At 32.7% G+C, this 19,158-nt stretch overlaps 1 protein-coding gene across 3 annotated transcripts in view; it reads left to right on the top strand.

The window, feature by feature from the left end:
• LOC145293038 (thymidine kinase 2, mitochondrial-like) overlaps positions 1 to 19,158 on the top strand; it is a 582,922-nt gene that overhangs the window by 562,647 nt on the left and 1,117 nt on the right. For all 3 annotated transcript variants that reach the window (XM_080139339.1, XM_080139341.1, XM_080139340.1), the window contains 3 exons: positions 226 to 305; positions 5,811 to 5,891; positions 11,264 to 11,358. In XM_080139339.1, the coding sequence (XP_079995465.1) occupies positions 226 to 305; positions 5,811 to 5,891; positions 11,264 to 11,347 (245 nt within the window). In that variant the 3' untranslated portion in view covers positions 11,348 to 11,358. The remainder of the gene's footprint in view (positions 1 to 225; positions 306 to 5,810; positions 5,892 to 11,263; positions 11,359 to 19,158) is intronic.

Genomic DNA, 19,158 nt, shown 5'->3' on the forward strand with positions numbered 1-19,158 from the left:
ACAAAGGGGGAAGAATCACTGTATTTTAGTGTAGGAATCACTCTAACGCTTATTGTTGGCTAGTTTGAGGCCTTGAAGTAAAATATTTTTTAATTCTTTTAGCTCTTTAGATCAGATGGCTTCATGCCTTGTCTGGAGTAATTTCCACACAAAAAGATAAATAAAAAAAATTTTGTGTTTTGCATTTGACATCATTTTTTTTTTTTCTTGATTTTATAAAATCAGTCTACTTAAAGGCAGACCCAAACATTTGCTATGAACGATTGAAAAAGAGATCTCGAAAAGAAGAAGAAACGGTTCCTGTGGTACGTATTTGTTTCTCAAAATAAAAATGACAAATCTTTGCATTTTTCAAAATATTTTTAAAGGTTTTTATCGTCAGAATTTTCCCATTTTATTTAAAAATTTATTTTATTTACATTTTCGACCTGACAATCTCATTTAGATGCTTGCAGATTCATGCATGGTTTCCATTCGGAAATCAAACATGTAATATTAGAAAGGTTTAGATTTTGCAGCTCTTTGTTTTATCAGGTTCCAGAACAACAGATATAGATTGGAGTGCTTTCTTTTTCTTTTGAGTAAAAAATAAAATGCATTCTTCACCGAGATATTTTTTTGTTTAATTTTATTTTTGGTTTTATGAAACCAGAAATCTATTTGAAAAAAAAAAAAATGTTTGTTTCTTTGCGCTCTAATATATTTCAGTTATTTTATAGACCTAATCGATAACTTTCACTGGAGACTTCAGATATAATTGGAGAGAAGTTTCAATAATGTCTTAAGATTTTGTGGAAAATTTAACCCTTATTGAAACTGATTTAAGTGTTCTGTTAATATATCGATTTCTATAAAATACAAGCAAATATTGACTTTTAGAAGATTAATTAGTTATTTTGGTTCTTGTTCAGAATTTCCTCTATATAAAGAAACAAAAATAAAAAAAAGATCTATAACTTGAATATGTACCTCTGGCAAAAAATATATTCCAAAAAATCCTGTAAATTGATCAAGTACTTTTAATTTTAAATAAGAAAATCAAATTTTATGAGTAACTGAAGAGTTGCTGGCTTTTTTGCCATTTTGAAAAGAATCTAAAAAAAAAAAGACAAGGGAAGATAACTCAACAATGATTCAAACTTCTAGGATTTATGTTAAAAGCTATTTTATTTTATTGCGAACTATTATCCTCATCTTCTAGTTGTTGTTTCACAATTTTTTGGCCAACTATTCCTCTGGTCTTCATCAGGTGGTTAACTGCGATGGGATAGGAACGCCAAATCTAACTGCATCCTCAGCAATTACTGCCTTCCATAGTTGTTGTCTTACCACGTTTTGGACAACTAAGCCTCTGGCCGACTTTGAGTAGGATTGAAACCACTATCTTCAGACAATGCTCACCTGGATCCGTAGAGATCCACTACGCCACGGGCCCCGAAGCGCAATCAAGGTTGAATTTTTTGGTATTATAAATCTACATTTCTTTCTTATCTGATCTTCCATTGTCTGGTCCGGTACCAAATGGTAAAAAAAAAAATATATATATATATATATATATATATATATATTATTTAATTGGAATTCTTATTGAAATGAGTAATTTGTATTATTTATCCTTTTTATTTTATTGCAAACTATTATCCTCATCATTTAGTTGTTGTTCTGACCTTGATCGCCCTTCGGGGCTCGTGGTGCAATGGATAGATACGTGGAATCTCTACGGTTTCAGGTGAGCATTGTCTGAAGACAGCAGTTTCAATCCTACCCAAAGCCAGCCAGAGGCTTAGTTGGCCAAAATTGAGTGAGACGACAACAACTATGAAAAGCAGTAATTGGTGAGGATGCAGTTAGGAGATTCGGCGTTCCTGTTCCGTCATGGTTAACCACCTGATGAAGGCCAGAGTAATAGTTGGCCAAAACACTGTGGAACAACAACTAAGAAAGATGAGGATAATGGTCCGCAATAAAATAAAATGGATAATCAATACAAATAACTCATCTCAATAAGAATTTCAATTAATTAAATAAAAGCCTAAAATTCACATTAATTGCTCAATTTCTTAAAAATGATTTTCTTTATAAAAAACTAGCGGGGGGTACCCGGCATTGCCCGAGTGTTTTGGAGGTGTGTGTGGCTTTAGGTAAATCAAAACACCTGGGTGTTTGTGTTGGGGGGGGGGTTAAAATAAAAAAAAAAGTTTTGGTAGGTAAGTATGAAGGATCGAACCTAAACCCTTGAGTCGAAGTTGGAAATTAAAGTGTGAAAAAAAAACGTGCAACATTAACCACTGGGCCACCACGAAATAGTAACGATAACATGTTTGAATTTATTTAAGTATTAAAACTTGTCAGGTGCCCGTACTTAATGAGGTCAAATTTGACTGCGGGGCAGTATTTTATTTACTGCAGGGCAGGATTTTTTCTTTTTTTTTTTTTTGTTTCCCTAAGATGTTGTGAGGAAAACCAGCCCCCCATAAAAAGGGGATTGTCCAAATTGAATAGCAATTGTCTGATATAAGGAGAAACTCCACATTGATCAAAGCCGATTGCTTTCGGACGTTTCCGGAGATCGCAACTGGAAAAATGCCACCAGAATTAGTTTCGCTTTTATTATACGAAAGAGCTTAATGCACATGTGGCGATCGAAAAATGTTGAATATTTATCTTTTCAAAGTCAACAAATTAAATAGACAGGTGACCCCGATGTTAACTCGTAGATATTATGATTTCGACGTGATATAAAAAGTTGTAAGAATGAGTGACAGCCTTGAGCAGCCACAGGAAAAAAAGCCTTTCTCGGACATACACAAAAAGCAAACATACATACACACATTTTTGCTTTTATATTTATAGATAAAACTATTTGATTAATTTATGTGGGGAATTTTGGATCATGAACATTATTTTAAGCATAATTTTTAGTTCTTAGGTCATCTGCCCTTTTTTTGTTCATTATTTGTTCTCATGGTCATCATTTTTAAACATGATCAACTTAAATGATCAGTATAGCCTAGCATATGCACTGATTCTTTGAATGTAAAAAACAAAAATGATTTACTAATTACAATGAATGTTATTTTAGAGAACTCTTTTGGGATTGACACCATCTCTATTATAAGTAGAGTTGGCAAGTCAGTATCCCAAATACTCATTTGCTCTTTAAATTTTTATTTAAAAAAATTTTTTTTTTATGAAATTGCTTTAAATAAATCATGAAACCACTTCATGTAAGGAGCTAAAAAAAAAAAAAAAAAAAAGAAAACAAATACTACCTCAAAGTCAAAAACTAGCCGACTATAAGTGTTAAATGAATAGATTCCAACCCAGAAAACAGCAATTTTCCCCTCTTTGTCAGAAACATCACTCATGAAAAATGTGATGACTAAAATGGCAAAATAAAGAAAGCAAGAGTTACAAACCTGCTAAAAATACCTCAAAGTCAACTTTATACTTTTTGTCTAAATAAAGGTTATACATATCTGGTACCACCAGACCAGGCTGTCTGAAAATATTGGCTTCCTGGCTTAAATGAACCAAACATTGATGTTATTGTTTTTTGGGGTTTTTTTTCTATTTGCAAAACTCAGTCGTGTTCTGCAAAGTCAAAAACAAAACAACCAAACTAAACACCATGAATAAATATTTGGAGATATAAATAAATTGAAGCATAAAACCTTTCCTCCAGAATTACCGTATTCAGAATTAAATTACCCAAAAAGGGTGGATATGCTGTAAAACAAAATAACCAAATCTACTCTAAATAAATTTTAAACGAACAGACTCCACCCTAGGAAATCGTTTACTTATAATAATTTATATTATTAATAGCATTTTGATTTTAAAGAGGATAAACATGTTTTTCACGGCTCAGTGAATTTATTGTTTCTTTTGTTGTTGTTGTTGTTTTTTGTTGTTGTTTTTCTTATTACGAGTAGGGTACTTCTCTACTCTAACTCCGATTCCACAGACTTTATTATAATAATTGTTAGAATAGAATAAATGTAAAACAATCATATTATTAGTAAGGAGAAACGACTCTGGATTGAATGATGATCAACAATTGTTTCACACTCCCATATTTTTATTGTCATTGAAATCCGTAAAATTGCCCATTTTTCAATCAAATTGACTGATTACTTGATCTAGCTGGGGATCTATCATAGTGCACTGGGAGGAAGCTTCACATACTTCCCTGCAGTTACTTAATCCACAATACATTGTAGTCTACATTGCACTGTAGAGAACCTATTGTTAATTTTATAAAAAAGAATTTTTTATATATAATGGCTTGAATTAAAGTTTAGAATGCAACAGTCAAACATCATGGTTCAATTGTGCTCTAAATAGAAACATTCATTTTGAATACATTCTTGTCATATCAAAGAAGCTACTGCGGATTTTATATGCCTGGTCTTTCTGGCTGTGTGGTAAAAAAATTTCTCAAATGCACTTGTAATGTTAGGCTGTATAAGATGTTAATGTTAGTCAAAATCGCCTGTTCCTTTTTTCATCAGATTTTTTTCAATTATCGATTATCAATACTAAGAACACTGCCAGATACATAAAGTGCATTTGTGCAAAATTTCATACAAATCAGCCCACAGTTCCTTTTATATAATAGTAGAGATAGAGATAATAATTACAATGTATTACTAATAATCCAGGAAATTATCACGACATGACTATTCAATAATTACAAAAATGACAAAATTACAGAATGCCTGGGAGCTATATTAAAAAAAAAAAAAAAACAATAAGTAAAGAAAGTTATATCCTTGGTGTTTAGACAGGAATACGGTAGGTTTATGCTTGCTTAAAATATTTTTTTCATGCTTCTTGGTAAAATTTTTCTTTTTATTTCTTCTTCATAGTATAATTCTAACCTGCCTATTCAACATCTGCCAGAATGCTTTAGTGTAGAGCCACTTTTGTAATGAAAAAAAAATTATCCAAAAAGAAATGGCAAAAGAAATAACTATTGTAAAGAAAAGAAAACTATCCAATGTTTTTGTCCCAAGCAACAATCAGCATTATGAGTTTATTCAAAGAAGCTTTGAATTGTAAATAATTCCAGATAAAAAAAAAAGTAGTATTAATCCAGTCACGATCAGCAGAGCGTACTTCTCTTTTCATGTCAAGGTGAAAAGCTATGACTGAAAAATTCAGAGATTCAGTATATTTTATACAGTGATTTTGGTATTTGATTCGTTCCTTCTTATCACTCCTGGCTATAAATATAATTGTCCAAATCTTTATGCTCATATCCTGATATTATGCCAATAATATTACAACAGCGCTTTATATTTTTTAAATACTACCTATCATGAGTAATTGTTATTCAAGTAGATGTAGCATTTTTATTTACCCACGTAGTAATAGTACGACATAATCATGTGGATACACCGGTTATCGTCAGATCACCAAAGTTAAGCAATGCTGAACCTGGCTAATACCAGATGAGTGACCATTTGGGAATTCTAGGTACTGTATGTGCTCTCCGCTTATCTCTCCATTGTTTCCAGTTGTCATGGACCTCCCTCTGCTTGCCACTAGTGTTTAACAATGCCGACTCAGGAGAGATGTGGTTGAGGATTGCGCAACTGTTGCCTCAACAATCTCACATGCAGGCACCCTTACAGTAGACATCCATAGTCTGTCAAAACTGAAGGAAGCCACAAGTAGTAGTAGTAGTAATTACAAATTCATTCATAGTTGCATATTCTTGTCATTATAATCATTATTAAATTATTTTATCTTCATGAAAAATAAAATTTATATATACACTTTTTTTTTCTTTTTTTTTATTTCAGACATTATTGGAAAACCTTCATAAAATGTATGAAGATTGGCTTATAAACCAAGTACATGGCCCACTGCCAGCTCCTGTCATGGTAAGGACACAATTTTGATGAGATATTTCATATCAGTCTTCAAATTTCCAAACAAAATATTCACTTATACTCTGATGATGACTTAACTAAGTCAAAAGTTTCAACAAAAATTGACGCAATTATGAATAGCTGCTGTTTCTTTATTTCAAGCATTGAGGGCTGGGAAAACATGCAACTTATAAATTGTCAGTTTCTTTTAACAATATTTAAATTTAATATTAGCTGCCCAGATATACAATGTGTGTATGTGTATATTACTGATGGGACGATTGATACAATTACCGATTTCATTTGAAATTTTCAATTCTGATGCAAGTACCGATTTTGATCCTTTTAAAATTTCTAACTTTTTAATTAGAGATTTGAAACATTTTTAAAAATGTTCAAATGACTGTAAAAATTCCTGTGTAATGTCTGCATAGATCAATATAGCCTAGCATATGCACTGATTCTTTGAATCAGTGCATATGCTAGGCTATAACATAAAAAATACACTTAGGAGGTGTGCATGTATTACAAGAGTAGATCTTTATAAATATGTTTTGCAAACGTTTTTCTTGTAATTGATTGAAAATTGTGAGAAGATTTGGTTTTCTTTTAAAATAAAGCCGATTTGCATTTGTCATTAATGCTATTTGAAATGTTCATAAATGATGACAAAGAATTGATGATTGGTATGCAAAATTGCTATGCTTCCATGTTAAGAATATATATATATATATATATATATATATACATATATGCATATACATCAATGTTACTTTGTATATATTCATTGGGCCTTTTAATACAATAGCCAACAAAACAAAAAAGGGGGTGAAAAACTAAATATACAACAAATAAATGTTACCAAAGATAACTTTACTCTTCTACTTACCTGAATAATTTTTTTGTGTTTTAACTTCTTTAAAGCATCTATTTACTTTGAAACAAAAATAATCTAAAATCTGTCAAGTCAGAACAAAAAAATATAACAGTGTGCCCAAGGTGTCATTACAGTCAGTTTGGAGCCTCAATAATCACTTAAAGATTGAAAATTAAGCAAATTACTGGTAGAACATTATATTTTCGCACAATTGGTGATATTTATTGGATTTTTTTTTTTTTTTTGTAAAAAGAGAGAGTAGAGAGAGAAAGAAAGCAAGCAAGCAAACTGGCAGGCCAATCAGTTACTCTTTCCCTCCTTTTCTTATCGCTTAGGTTTTGTCAGTATCTTTCTTTCTCATAAGCAATGTTAGCTTAATTTAAGAAAATGTTTTTTTTTAGAAATTTGTCTTTTTTTATTAAATCACTTTAATTACTAGTAATACCAATAAAACTATTGCATATGTATAGAAAAAATAGGACAATAAAATTATAAATGAATAACACTAAACATTAATTTATTATGAACTATTTAAAACATGTTTATGCAGATTAGACATTTAAAAAGAAAAACGCTTTGATGCTAATATAAGAGTGATAAATGAAAAAAAAATCATGTTTATTCATTTAGATATACCCAGATCGCATGGTGTGAAATTCATGGAAATAATTTTTGTTTTTCAGTTTTCATTTTGATTATTTTTTCGATTGCTTTAGTATTCTATCAACTGTAAAATGAATATAACCAGAAAAACTTTGAATATAACACTGAGTACTTTTATGTCTAAATTGTCTGGTTCTGTTCTTTTTAATGTCAAGTGATCTAGACATTTGAAAAAGAAAATTAACAATAACTCTGCCTGACAATCAATGTTTTATGCAGTTTAACAGTTTTAGCCAAAAAACTTTTGCACGTAGATCTTCTTAAAACTTTTTCTGGGTGTTTTATCAGATAAATCTTTCAGTCAGATAAAATATTAGTCTATTACATGTTTTTTTATGTGATTTGATTGTTTTATTTCTGTGGTTTGTTCACTTAAATTTTATTTTATTTCTTTCTTTATATATATATATATATATATATATATATATATATATATATATATATATATATATATATAAAATGAAATAAGAATTACAGTCAAGTTTACCGAAATAATCCAAAATGGCAAAACTAAAGTATATTATATATATTGAAGAGTTAATATTTATAAAGTAATCTAAACCAGATGTAAAAGCTCGATAAAACCAAATAGGAAATAGAGCTTATAATAAGAACAAGTAGTTAATAAAATATGTTAAAAACACTTTGAAAAAGAGTTAAAAACATATTTAATTGTAAAAAGGGAGTACAAAATAAGTGGATAGTCCTTAATCCACGGAGTTTTGAAAAAATACTTTCCTTCTCATCAGAGGGTAGGAATTAGCAAAATGCGGGGTATTTAATGAAACGCCAAATAAGTCATAAATCTTACTTGGTAACAATGTATATATATATATATATATATATATATATATATATATATATATAAAAGTGAAAATGTGTGTGTGTCTGTGTACATTTCTCTACCAAATAACTCTGTTAATTTTCGGTCTATAGACTCGAGATTTTGACATAAGGGGTATTGAGATTTGGGAAAATCTTTTTAATCGGTTTTCGGCCAGAAATTTGGCTATCAAGGGGTCAAAGTTCAATGATTTGATCTTTGAAAACTTCACCAAACTCCTCCGCCAATTTTCGGTCTAAACACTTGAAATTTTAGATGTAGGTTACTTGGACATGGATCAAACTTTTTGATTTGATTTGAGCCCAAAGCAATAAATGTTAAGGGGGTCAAAATTGGGGTCAAAGTTTTTAAAAATTTGACCTCTGCGGTCTCTACCAAATTACACAGCCAATTTTTGGTGTAAACATTTGAAATTTTACGTAAAGTGTATTCAGACATAGGGCAAGCTTTTTAATCAGTTTTTGGATGAAAATTTGGCTGCCAAGGGATCAAAGTTGAAAGAGTTGACCTTTGCAGACTCTACTGAACTCCTCCGCCAATTTTGGGTCTAAACACTTGAAATTTTAGATGTAGGTTACCTGGACATAAATCAAACTTTTTAATATATATACATACATACATATGCACATAAAGTTATAGTACATAGGCCCCGAGCAAAGCCGGGTTTTACTGCTAGTATATATATATATATATATATATATATATAAAATATGCATCAGGTGCACTTGCAAGCCAACTCACAATGCAATATTACGAAAATAAACAAATATTTTACTTGTTTGAAATTTATAATTTAAATATATTTCAGAGTCAAACTCCATCTTCAGTATTTTGTACATGTTTTTTTTTTCTTTCTTTTTTTTCCTCTTCTTTCTTGCCATGTTGTAAAGTTGGAGAAAGAAAAGTCTGTTTGTAAAGAGCCGCGCGTTGTCTTTCAGCGATTTTATTTTGAAATGCCAAAACGGTGCGTTGGCTACGTGAGATTAACATCAGGGGTACCAGCTGAAGGTAAATAAAGGTAGCCCAGATAAGTTCTCCAGCATCCAAAAACGAAACGGAAAACACATCCAAAGATACTCAATACCTATGGTTTGATTAAGAAAAGTCAGCAGTTAAATACTATCTTTCGGAGGTGTGTTTTTTACAATTCTCTGATGATAGGAGACTGATCTTTGTTTACTCCCAATTCCTCAAGAAACATGTGTAAAAGAATTTTTGTTCCAAAACTGTTATTAAATTATAGAATGGTATGATTTTGTTTTAATTGTATAATTTAAATTTAATTTTTACTAATATTTATTCAATCCATTATTTAAAAAAAAAAAAAAAAAAAAAAAGAGCTCTCGGCTGGTTTCAATAAAAAGCAGGGCAATGTTGGCAGCTGGTTTGACTGCCCCATACCCAACGTTACAATCTTCAAAGGAAGAAAAAAAAAAAAAAAAAATTACATCTGACTATAATTACGTTGACACACCAGTTCCCATAAGATCACTGAAGTTAAGTGCTGATCAGTACTTAGATCACTCATGCATGTCCAAAAGTCATTCATGGACAATGAGACAACAGCTTAAGGATTGCAGACCATGGTTGAATCTGAGCAGAATTAAATTATTTCAATGGACAATTCAATAAAAAATTGTCAACATTGGATTTGAAAATGATTATGCTGTAATCAGCCAAGAAGCAACTGTGTAATATTGAATTCTACAGACGAGCAACCATGCGACCAAGTGCTCCCTCGCTCAACAACAATCACTAATCCCAACACTGTTTTTGTATTTTTTTTTTTTCTTTTTCAATTTCCATTCTTATTCTGGCCATGTTGTCATCTCTGACGGATTACTGCTGAGGAGGCAAGCATGGGTTCACAAGTATAAAAATACGAAACAAGAAAACTCATAAAAAAACATGGACTTTGATACTTTCTGTAAATATCAGTTGAGTTCTGGGTGCGTTTGTGACACCATTGCGGAAAACCATTATCTAAATGCTAACATTCACATCTTTGTCATCAGTTAAGGCCTATTTGTCATCAGTTGACATTGATCTGCTCCGAGTTGCAACCCGCATTGAACTGCACCAAACTGTAACTGTTATCAACAGTCGCAAATTCAAGACTGTCCATAAACTGTTGCAAAACTCAGTTACTCCTAAAACTGTCCATAAACTAACTCAATCTGACTCTAAATATGTTGACATCTATGTCTGATCTTTTGTCCCATGTACTGCATTAACAATCCTGAATGAATATTTCAGCTGCCTTTGTGTCTGTTGGTGACCAACTTCCTCCCCCCCCCTTGTATTTAACTAAGCTCACTTCCTATTCTTGTTATGTTATAGAAGGCGTTCTCATTTCGTTCTTTCTCTCCTCTGTTGACCCCATCAAAGTGCCAACCAAATAAAAGAAACACTTTGAACTCACTTCTTTTTGAGAGACACTTTTATTTTCTGTCCGGGCTTTCCATTTTACATAACAAATTTTCCCAGCGCTATCATCAGCTAGCAGGAATTTTCTGTCGTCTACTCTCTTTCTCCCTGCGGTTCATGCCATCATGTATCCACCATCTCTCTGTTTTTTTGCTCCTGCTGCTATCTCTGCATGACTTCACCAGTCCTGCTACCTCCTACTGCTCCTCTTTCTATTTCACTGCAGCTACTGCTGTCTACGCAACGTTGCCGCACATTATAGTACATTCTTTTGTTCTACTCATCAATTTATTTCCTCTTTTTATTTTCACACAATTCTTGGAAAGAAACCTGCATGTTTGATCCTTTGCTAATACCATGTGTTATATGTAAAACTCAAGTCGAGTTACTAATGTGCAAATACAACAGTCCTGGGATATTCGTGATCTGCACTCACTAGACACTGACTGGCGATGATAACTCAATTTCAGATGGATTTGTAATGAGTTGTAAATCTTATGTCGTAGATTAAACTACAATTTGTCTCTGAAATTTAAGCAATAATTTTTATTTCTTCTCTATTATATTTTTCAGGTTCTTGATGCCAATTCCGGCTTGGAAGAAATGGTTCAAGTGTATGAAGCCAAAAAGGAGAGCATTTTGTGTGGTGCTTTATAATAACTCGAAGAGTAAGTATTTTTTTTTACAATGTGCTCAAGCATTTTTGCAGGAACTTCTGTTGGTTTTGTGATGCTTATGTTATAAACAGAATCTTCAGTGCTTATCTAGAATGCTCTCCCTATGGAAAAACAACAAAAAAAAAGAAAAATCTTCATGATTTACATATCATACACCAAAAATCATGTAAATTGATGAAATAGTTTTATTATTAAATAAGAAAATTAAATTTTATGGTTAAAATACTATAAACAATTTCGTGACACCATTTTGAAAACAGTATGAAGGAATAAGAAAGATAACTCCAAATCAAAATTTTAGAAAGGATGGGGAGGGAGGAGCATGGAAAAAAAAACTCAAATACACTTAAAAATGGTTATCATTATAAAAATAAACTACTTGATCAATTTACATGATTTTTGGTGAACGATATTTTTTTTGCCATCACAGATACATATGTCATATATATTTTTCTTTATTTTTGTTTTTCATACAGGGACAATTCTGGACAAGCACCAAATCTTCAGTGTCAAACTTGTAGATTGAATTGACGTACTTTTAAAAGATTAACATTGAATTGTATAGAATTAGGAAGATGCTTGGGTTTATTAATGAGGCGCCACACTAAAGATCATCTCCTTCACTATTATTCAAGGAAACACATTGAACTTGCTCTCAGCCTGCCATGGCCGCAGGACATCTGATGAAACTTTCTGATGTCCTAAATATAGGTTTCTTTTAAATCTGGCAGTTTAAAAGGGTTATTTCATATGGCAATAAAGTAAATGTCTACATGAATTTTCAAATTAAAATCTAATATTAATATTTTGTCAAATATTGATTCATGTATCTATATATATATAAAAGGTAAAATGGGCACAAGCATTTGTGTATGTCCATGAAAGGCTTTTCAGATTGGGTTCCGCTGTTGGTTAAATTCCATGAGAAGTTTTCCTATACTTCCGAGATTATAATATCTGAGATTCGCAAATGGACACGGTTTCTTTCCTATTTTTTTTTTTTTTGATCGAGTTAAAAAAATTCCCACCATGCCATCGTCTCGAGTGTTTGTCTTTTCAATAAAGCGAAACTATTCAAACGCAAACGACAGAAAGTGGGAAGCTTGGCCTTCAGGCTGGCTGATGCAGCACTTCACTTAAGTTAATTGATCCTCAATTAGTGTAGGGGGAAACCCTTCATACAGAGACAAGTACTATTTTTTTTGGGGGGGGGGGATACTGCCAGAGTGCCCCCATTTTGGGGGGAGCTGGTTTTCTCCCACATTAAAAACGATCTTGTGTCTAATTTGCTTTCGTGAGAAAGCAAATAAATAAAATGACAGAAAGCGAGAAGCTTATCTGGCCCCCAGCCAGGTTTAAAAGCAACGTTCATTTCTGCGCATGTGTGGCGACTCCTATGATTCTTAATTTAATTACCAACTCATTGAATTCATTATCCTCTTTGGCCTAATGGTTAGGGGAAAACTAATTACCCACCTCTTTCTCTATCTTTTTTTTTTTATTATTTTGAAACATAATAAAAACATTGTAGAATTGGTTGATTTCAAAATTTAGAAAATGGAGAATATATCATTAATAGTAAATAATAAATTCCCAACAAATAAAGTGAATGCTGTGATTGAAAATTGAAACCAGTCTTCTAGATGAATAATGTGAACTTATAAATAAAGTTATACATTATTTTTTGGAATCCTTTGAGATAAGTAATTTGTATATTTATTTGCGGACTGTTATTCTCAAGTTCATAGTTGTTGTTTCATCACGTTACGGCCAGCTATTCCTTTGATCTTCTTCAGATGATTAGCCGCAACAGGATAAGAATGCTGAGTCTCTTAACTGTATCCTCAATAATTACTGCCTTCCATAGTTGTTGCGTTTTGGCCTACTTTGGGTAGGATTGAACCCGCTATCTTTAAACAATGCTCACTTGAAACCGTAAAGATTCAACGCCTCTATCCACTGTGCCATGGGCCCCAAAGTAGGCTAAAGGATTAGTTGGCCAAAATGTGACGAGACAACAACTATGGAAGGCAGTAATTACTGGAGATACAGTTACAAGACTCAGAATTCTTATCCTGTCGAAGTTAACAACCTGAAGAAGGGCAGAGGAATAGTTGGTTAAAACACGGTGAAATAACAATAACTATGAAGCTGAGCATAACAGTCCACAAATAAATAATTTTATAAATAAAACTCAAAACATTACTTTAACAAAATAATGATAGCTTCAGCATGATGTCATAACCTTATGATTTACATCATGTTTCAAAACTTGAATTCAAACATGAACAATGATAAAAAAAAAAAGATTATTTAAAATAATACGGCAACAAAGTAAATGTTTACATGAACTTTAAACTTAAATTTAATATTCGCATTTTGTCAAATGTTGATTCATGTATTTATTTATTTTTTTTTTTTAAATAAAGAAAATTAGGGAAGATAATGTGAGTAATAAACCTTGCAGAAATCTTCAGACAAAATTTGAAACATCAAAAATAAAGAACACAAAACATCAATAATTGTTTCTATATATAAAATAAGAAAATTGTATGTGTGTCTGCTGTTTAAGTTTTCATCATCCAATGCAAACATAAAACTAATCGTAAATAATGAAACACTGAGGATTTTTTCTAGTAATGACCAATACCATCCTGACATTTTGTTTTATTTTTGATCCCCCAACAAAAGAAGGGTGGACCTGTAAATTCACCCTTGTCCATTCGTCCGTTCGTCTGTCTGCACTTTTCTCAATAAGTACACCTTGGAATTTTTGGAAATTTTGCACAAGCATTAAACATGATATGAGTAAAAAAGTAACAGAACAGATTTTCCGGGAAAACTCTGATTGCCCCAACCCCCGGGGTGCCTTTCAGGTTACAATGGTTAAAATTGACACTTTTGTGCTTAATAAAAAAATTGATACCTTGGATTTTTATAAAACTTTCTGAAAAAACTTAACTAGAAGATGTACCTGGCATTGCTTGGTATTAAACGTAACGTTAACTCCCTTTAAAAAAAATGAAGTAAAAAAAAAAAAACGAAATAAACTGAGATATGTGCATGCGAGTATTATGTTTGTTTCTAAACGGTTCACTTTGTGTAAGTAAAAAAAAAAAAAATACTCAAGCTGAGATTGAAACCAAAACCTAAAGACAGTGAGTCAAGTATGATAATCATTAGCCCAACTGAGTACGATCTCTAAAAGGTGTTTTCAAACCTTCTTATTCTTAAAATAATGTGAACGATTATAATGTGCAGTCGTGAAACAGTTAGCAAACAGATAAAAATCTGACGGTTTCCATATACCAATTTTTCAATTTTGACCCCTTAGCAGCCCTTTTTTCCAGATGAAAACTGATTAAAAAGTTTTTCACATGTCTGAATACTCTATATACTTAATTTTAAGAATATAGATAAAAAATTTGTTGAGTATATAGGTTGAGAAGTGTCCTCACATGCACATTCTCAATTCTATAGACATATAGATATCTACAACTTTAATCAGAGCAAATTATTAAATATTTGGTTATTGCCCAGAATTCCTCCTATATTAAAAAAGAAAATCAAAATGAAGAAAAATCTGGATGATGTACATACTCTTAATAAAATTAAAATATATTCCAAAGATCATGTAAACTGATCAAAGAGTTTCATTTTTAAAATGAATTCAATATTATTTAAAAAATGCAATATTATAGCAAAAAAAAAACAAAAAAAACGAAAACGATTTGTAAAATAATAGTTATTTACTTGCCTCCCCACGAGGATAATTAGTACACTGTTTTAGATATGAGGGAAACTAGTTCCCGCAAAGATGCACACAGGATTGGAAACATTGCCTCATTGTCTTTAAGGATTTCTTCTACTTTTTACAAATATTTTCTTGTGTTATATTGTTGTTTTGTGATAAAATTCAAATTTTAAAGAAAAAGGTCACTTGTAAAATTTAATTTGCCAAAAAAAAACAATGACTTAAATTTGTTTGGTTTTTATTTCGATAATAAAGAAATAAACTTGTTTAGTTTTGCTTTTTTACAAAGATTAAAAAAAAAAAAAAAAAAAAAAGGTGGGTTGAAAAAAAAACTCTCAGTCTTTAAGGATTTGCCAAAACTAATTGTGACTGTAACTAAACTCGTTTCATTGTTTACTTTAATAACATTTTTTTCACTAACAGACTTAGTAGATCGCTCATGTAAGAGGGAATATTTTTTTAGGTATGGACTTAAAAAGATATTTGTCAAAAATAACCTCTCGAAACTTCTAAATAAATTCATTTTATTGTTTATTACAAGATTACTTTATGATATTTTATGCTGATGGACCCAATCGATCGCCTGTGTCGAAGTTGCTTTAATCAGCAGCGGCAATCCGTCATACATTGATCGTGTCTAATTTTTATTCATACATTTTTAGTAAAACTGATTAAATATGCAGCATAACATTTGTGCTGCTGCTGAACATCATTCATGATGATTTTGTTGGCATTTGTTTCCTCGATATCTTTCTATTAAGAATTTTTTCTAGAAGAATATTGGCTACTTATGAGAGGGACCACATGAAGGTTGCCAACATCCTTTAAGTGAAAGTGTTTCTCTGGAGCAAACTGGATGAAAACTTGGCACACTCAGGTTGTTTCGTTAACCACTGAGCCAACATCACCTCTCTGCTGCTGTCAAATGAGTTGAACTTATGCATAGAGCTCACAAAGATCATGCCTCCATATTTACAGATGAAGCCGTGTTTGTATTTGTATATATATATTCTTGGTCCTTATTCAGAATTCTCACTATAATAAAAAACAAAAGATTTCTAAAAATCTGTATGATGTATGTAACCATGACGAAAATTTAAAAAGTCACATAAATTGATCCATACTTCAAATGATTCATGGATAGGGGAAGTAGAAACTTTTCTTTCATCAAAGAATAACTTCCTGTTTCTTTTAAACCATATCAGTCGACATTTTCAGTATGAAAGAAAGAGTTATTGTAGATTAACACCTTTTGCTATGCTATATCCCCTCTGCTCTGCCCTAAAACAAAAGGATTCTACTGTTAGTCAATTATGACTGAGCACTTTAAAAATTTGATGGAAAGAAAAAGAAAATAATTTTGGAATTTAGAGCTGGGGATCAGATTTGAATATGAATTTAACATAAAATGATGCCAAGGTTAGAAAATTTGGCTTTTATAAGAAACAGGTGGATTCAAACAGGCTCTTTCATGTTTGTCAAGTCATGTTTTGTAGATGTTGTCAAGTTAGTCTAAGAATAAATAGATTAAATCCTTGAGTTCAACCTTTCTTCCTGTTTGGAAAACTATTTTACCAACTATTTTACCAACATGTTTTCTGGTTGGTTGAAAACTAAATAAATTATTTAGGAGATACATATGTAGGAAACTCGGTTTGTAAAGCCAGAAAAAAAAGACAGAATTCAAATATTTAATTAATTTATCTTTTAACCTACTAGAAGACATGTTGGTAATGTAGTTTTTCAAGCAGGAAAAAGGTTGAATTTAATTTTTGAACCAACCTATAAGAAAACATGTAGTTACATGTCTTCTTGTCAGTTCCAAAGTAAATAAATTAAATATTTAACCCTACCAGACTTGAGCTACTGAACCTAATTTTGCCCTGTGCCTGACCTCCTGGGCAAAATTGTGAAAAAAATTTAAATGTTTTTGTAATTTTTTGCCTTTCATATACCGCCAGTATTCAGTCTTCATGTGGCAGTCCACCTAACAGGTGGAGCCCTCCTTGATGCATAGGTACTTTCTGCATTGGGTGCTCCAGAACCTTGTCTTCACCTTCTTTTGGGGGTTATTTTGGAAGATACTCCAGGATGCTGTCTGTTGTATCTCAGGTGTTTCTCCATGCACACAGCACAGATGTGGTCAGATGAGGTGCCAGGAAGAATTTCAGGGAAGTGGTTGCCTGGCTTCAGGCACTGAGCACAGGATTCCTGTTGTCCTCTGCGAACGACTGTAGACCGGTAGTTTCCTACCAATTCCAGACACAGTGTTTGAATGTATCTTGTAAAGTACAGAGGTTTTCTGGCAGCTCTTTGTGTAGAAAAATATAGCATATAGGAGTTGTAGCAAGTCCATATGAAGAATTTGATGAAGAGGTGTCTGGGCTAGCGGTAGTGGCATCATGAATGGTGAAGGTGGGTCATTGGGTCGTTCTTGTCGCAACCACCCATATATGGTTTGTAGTCCAAGGCAAGCTGTGGAATGCTCACTTCAGTGAAAATACCATCCTTCTTCTTCCTGGTGACAGTCCCCGTCTTTACAGGATCATCGTAGTTGGAGATGAAGGTGATGGACTTGTTGTCCTGCCATACTATACATGTGATGTTGTCCTGACACAGGTAGCGACTTTCACCTCGAGAGAGTTTCTTGACTTCCTTGAAAGACTTTGGAAAGAACTTTCTGTTCTACAGTTTGTAGGTGGTTCACAGCATATTTGGCCAGAGTCACTGAGTTGTAGAAGCGTTCCATGACCAGAACGTGTGAGCTGCTCTCCATCCCAGCTGACATCAAGAGACGGACAACAGTGCTCTCGACCACACTCAATTCTTGAACTAGCATTAGTGCTGTCCCAGTGTAGACTTCTGCATCGAGAATATATCCAGTCTCCGCTTCACAAAGAAGAAATGATTTGATGCCCCATTTTGTGGACTTGTTTTTTATGTACTGTTTTATTGCCAGGCAATTTTTTGTCGGAATCATTTCTCATCCAGGCTCAGATGTTGTCTGGACTGGTAGTAGTGTCAAAACTCGGGGAGTAGATACTCCAGAACAGGACTGACCTTGTAGATTCTGTCTCTCTTGTCAATGCCAGCATCCTCCTCATCAACCACATGCAGAAAAGTCCAGATGGCTAAGAATCTGTCTCATGTCATGATGTTGCGGAATTGTTTTCAGCAGTCACTTCCATCACTTGGCCAGTAATACTGATAGCTGGGTTTCACACAGATATATTCCATGTAGATCCTCAGCCCAACAAAGACTTTCATTTCCTCAACAGAAACATCCTTGAAATTCTTGCAGTAGTTGGGCCTTTTTACACACATTTGAGTGGCATGTAAAATTCTACCAGAATTCATCCTTGGTAAACAACGAAAGAAAATTGATGCGCTTGCTTTCTTCAATGATATAACCTGGAATGTTCACTAGCCCTTCCCATCCTCATCGAAATCTAGATCTGGAGCTATAAAACTGCAACTCCATCCCTCATCAACCACACCAGAATCTCCCCTATCACCTGGTTGAGGGACACCCCCCCTAGTTTGAATACTCGATTTTGATCTAGGCCCACTTGCATCATCAGAATTATCATCACTTTCTCATTCATCGATATATTCATCATCACTAGCATTACTTGATTCAGAAACTCCTGATCAAATTCGCCTTCATTTGAATCAGAATTTGTCACTTTATCCAACACTTGTTGCACCATGAAACTCCTTGGTCTCGCTCTTTTACCTGTTGAAGTTCTTGCTTTGTCACTAGCTCGCTTCATGGTTACTTTAGTCTACAAAATCACTCACAACTCCACCAAAACAAAAGAAGGCATTTGCAGAACGTTAGGCTTGTGCTAAATCGAGGCTAAACAGTGATCAGGTAGCTATTTTTAGCTCTCTAACAACACAAACACATGTGGTTGGAAAACTACCGGTTTAACGGTAACTTTGTATATAGCATTTTCGGAAATTACCAGTATATCAGTAACTCGGTCTGGTAGGGTTAAGTTTAACCCGATTCCAAAAAAATGACAACCGAGGTG

This window comes from Euprymna scolopes, chromosome 14, assembly GCF_053919585.1.
Source record: "Euprymna scolopes isolate OS-2025 chromosome 14, ASM5391958v1, whole genome shotgun sequence".
NCBI lineage: Eukaryota > Metazoa > Mollusca > Cephalopoda > Sepiida > Sepiolidae > Euprymna > Euprymna scolopes.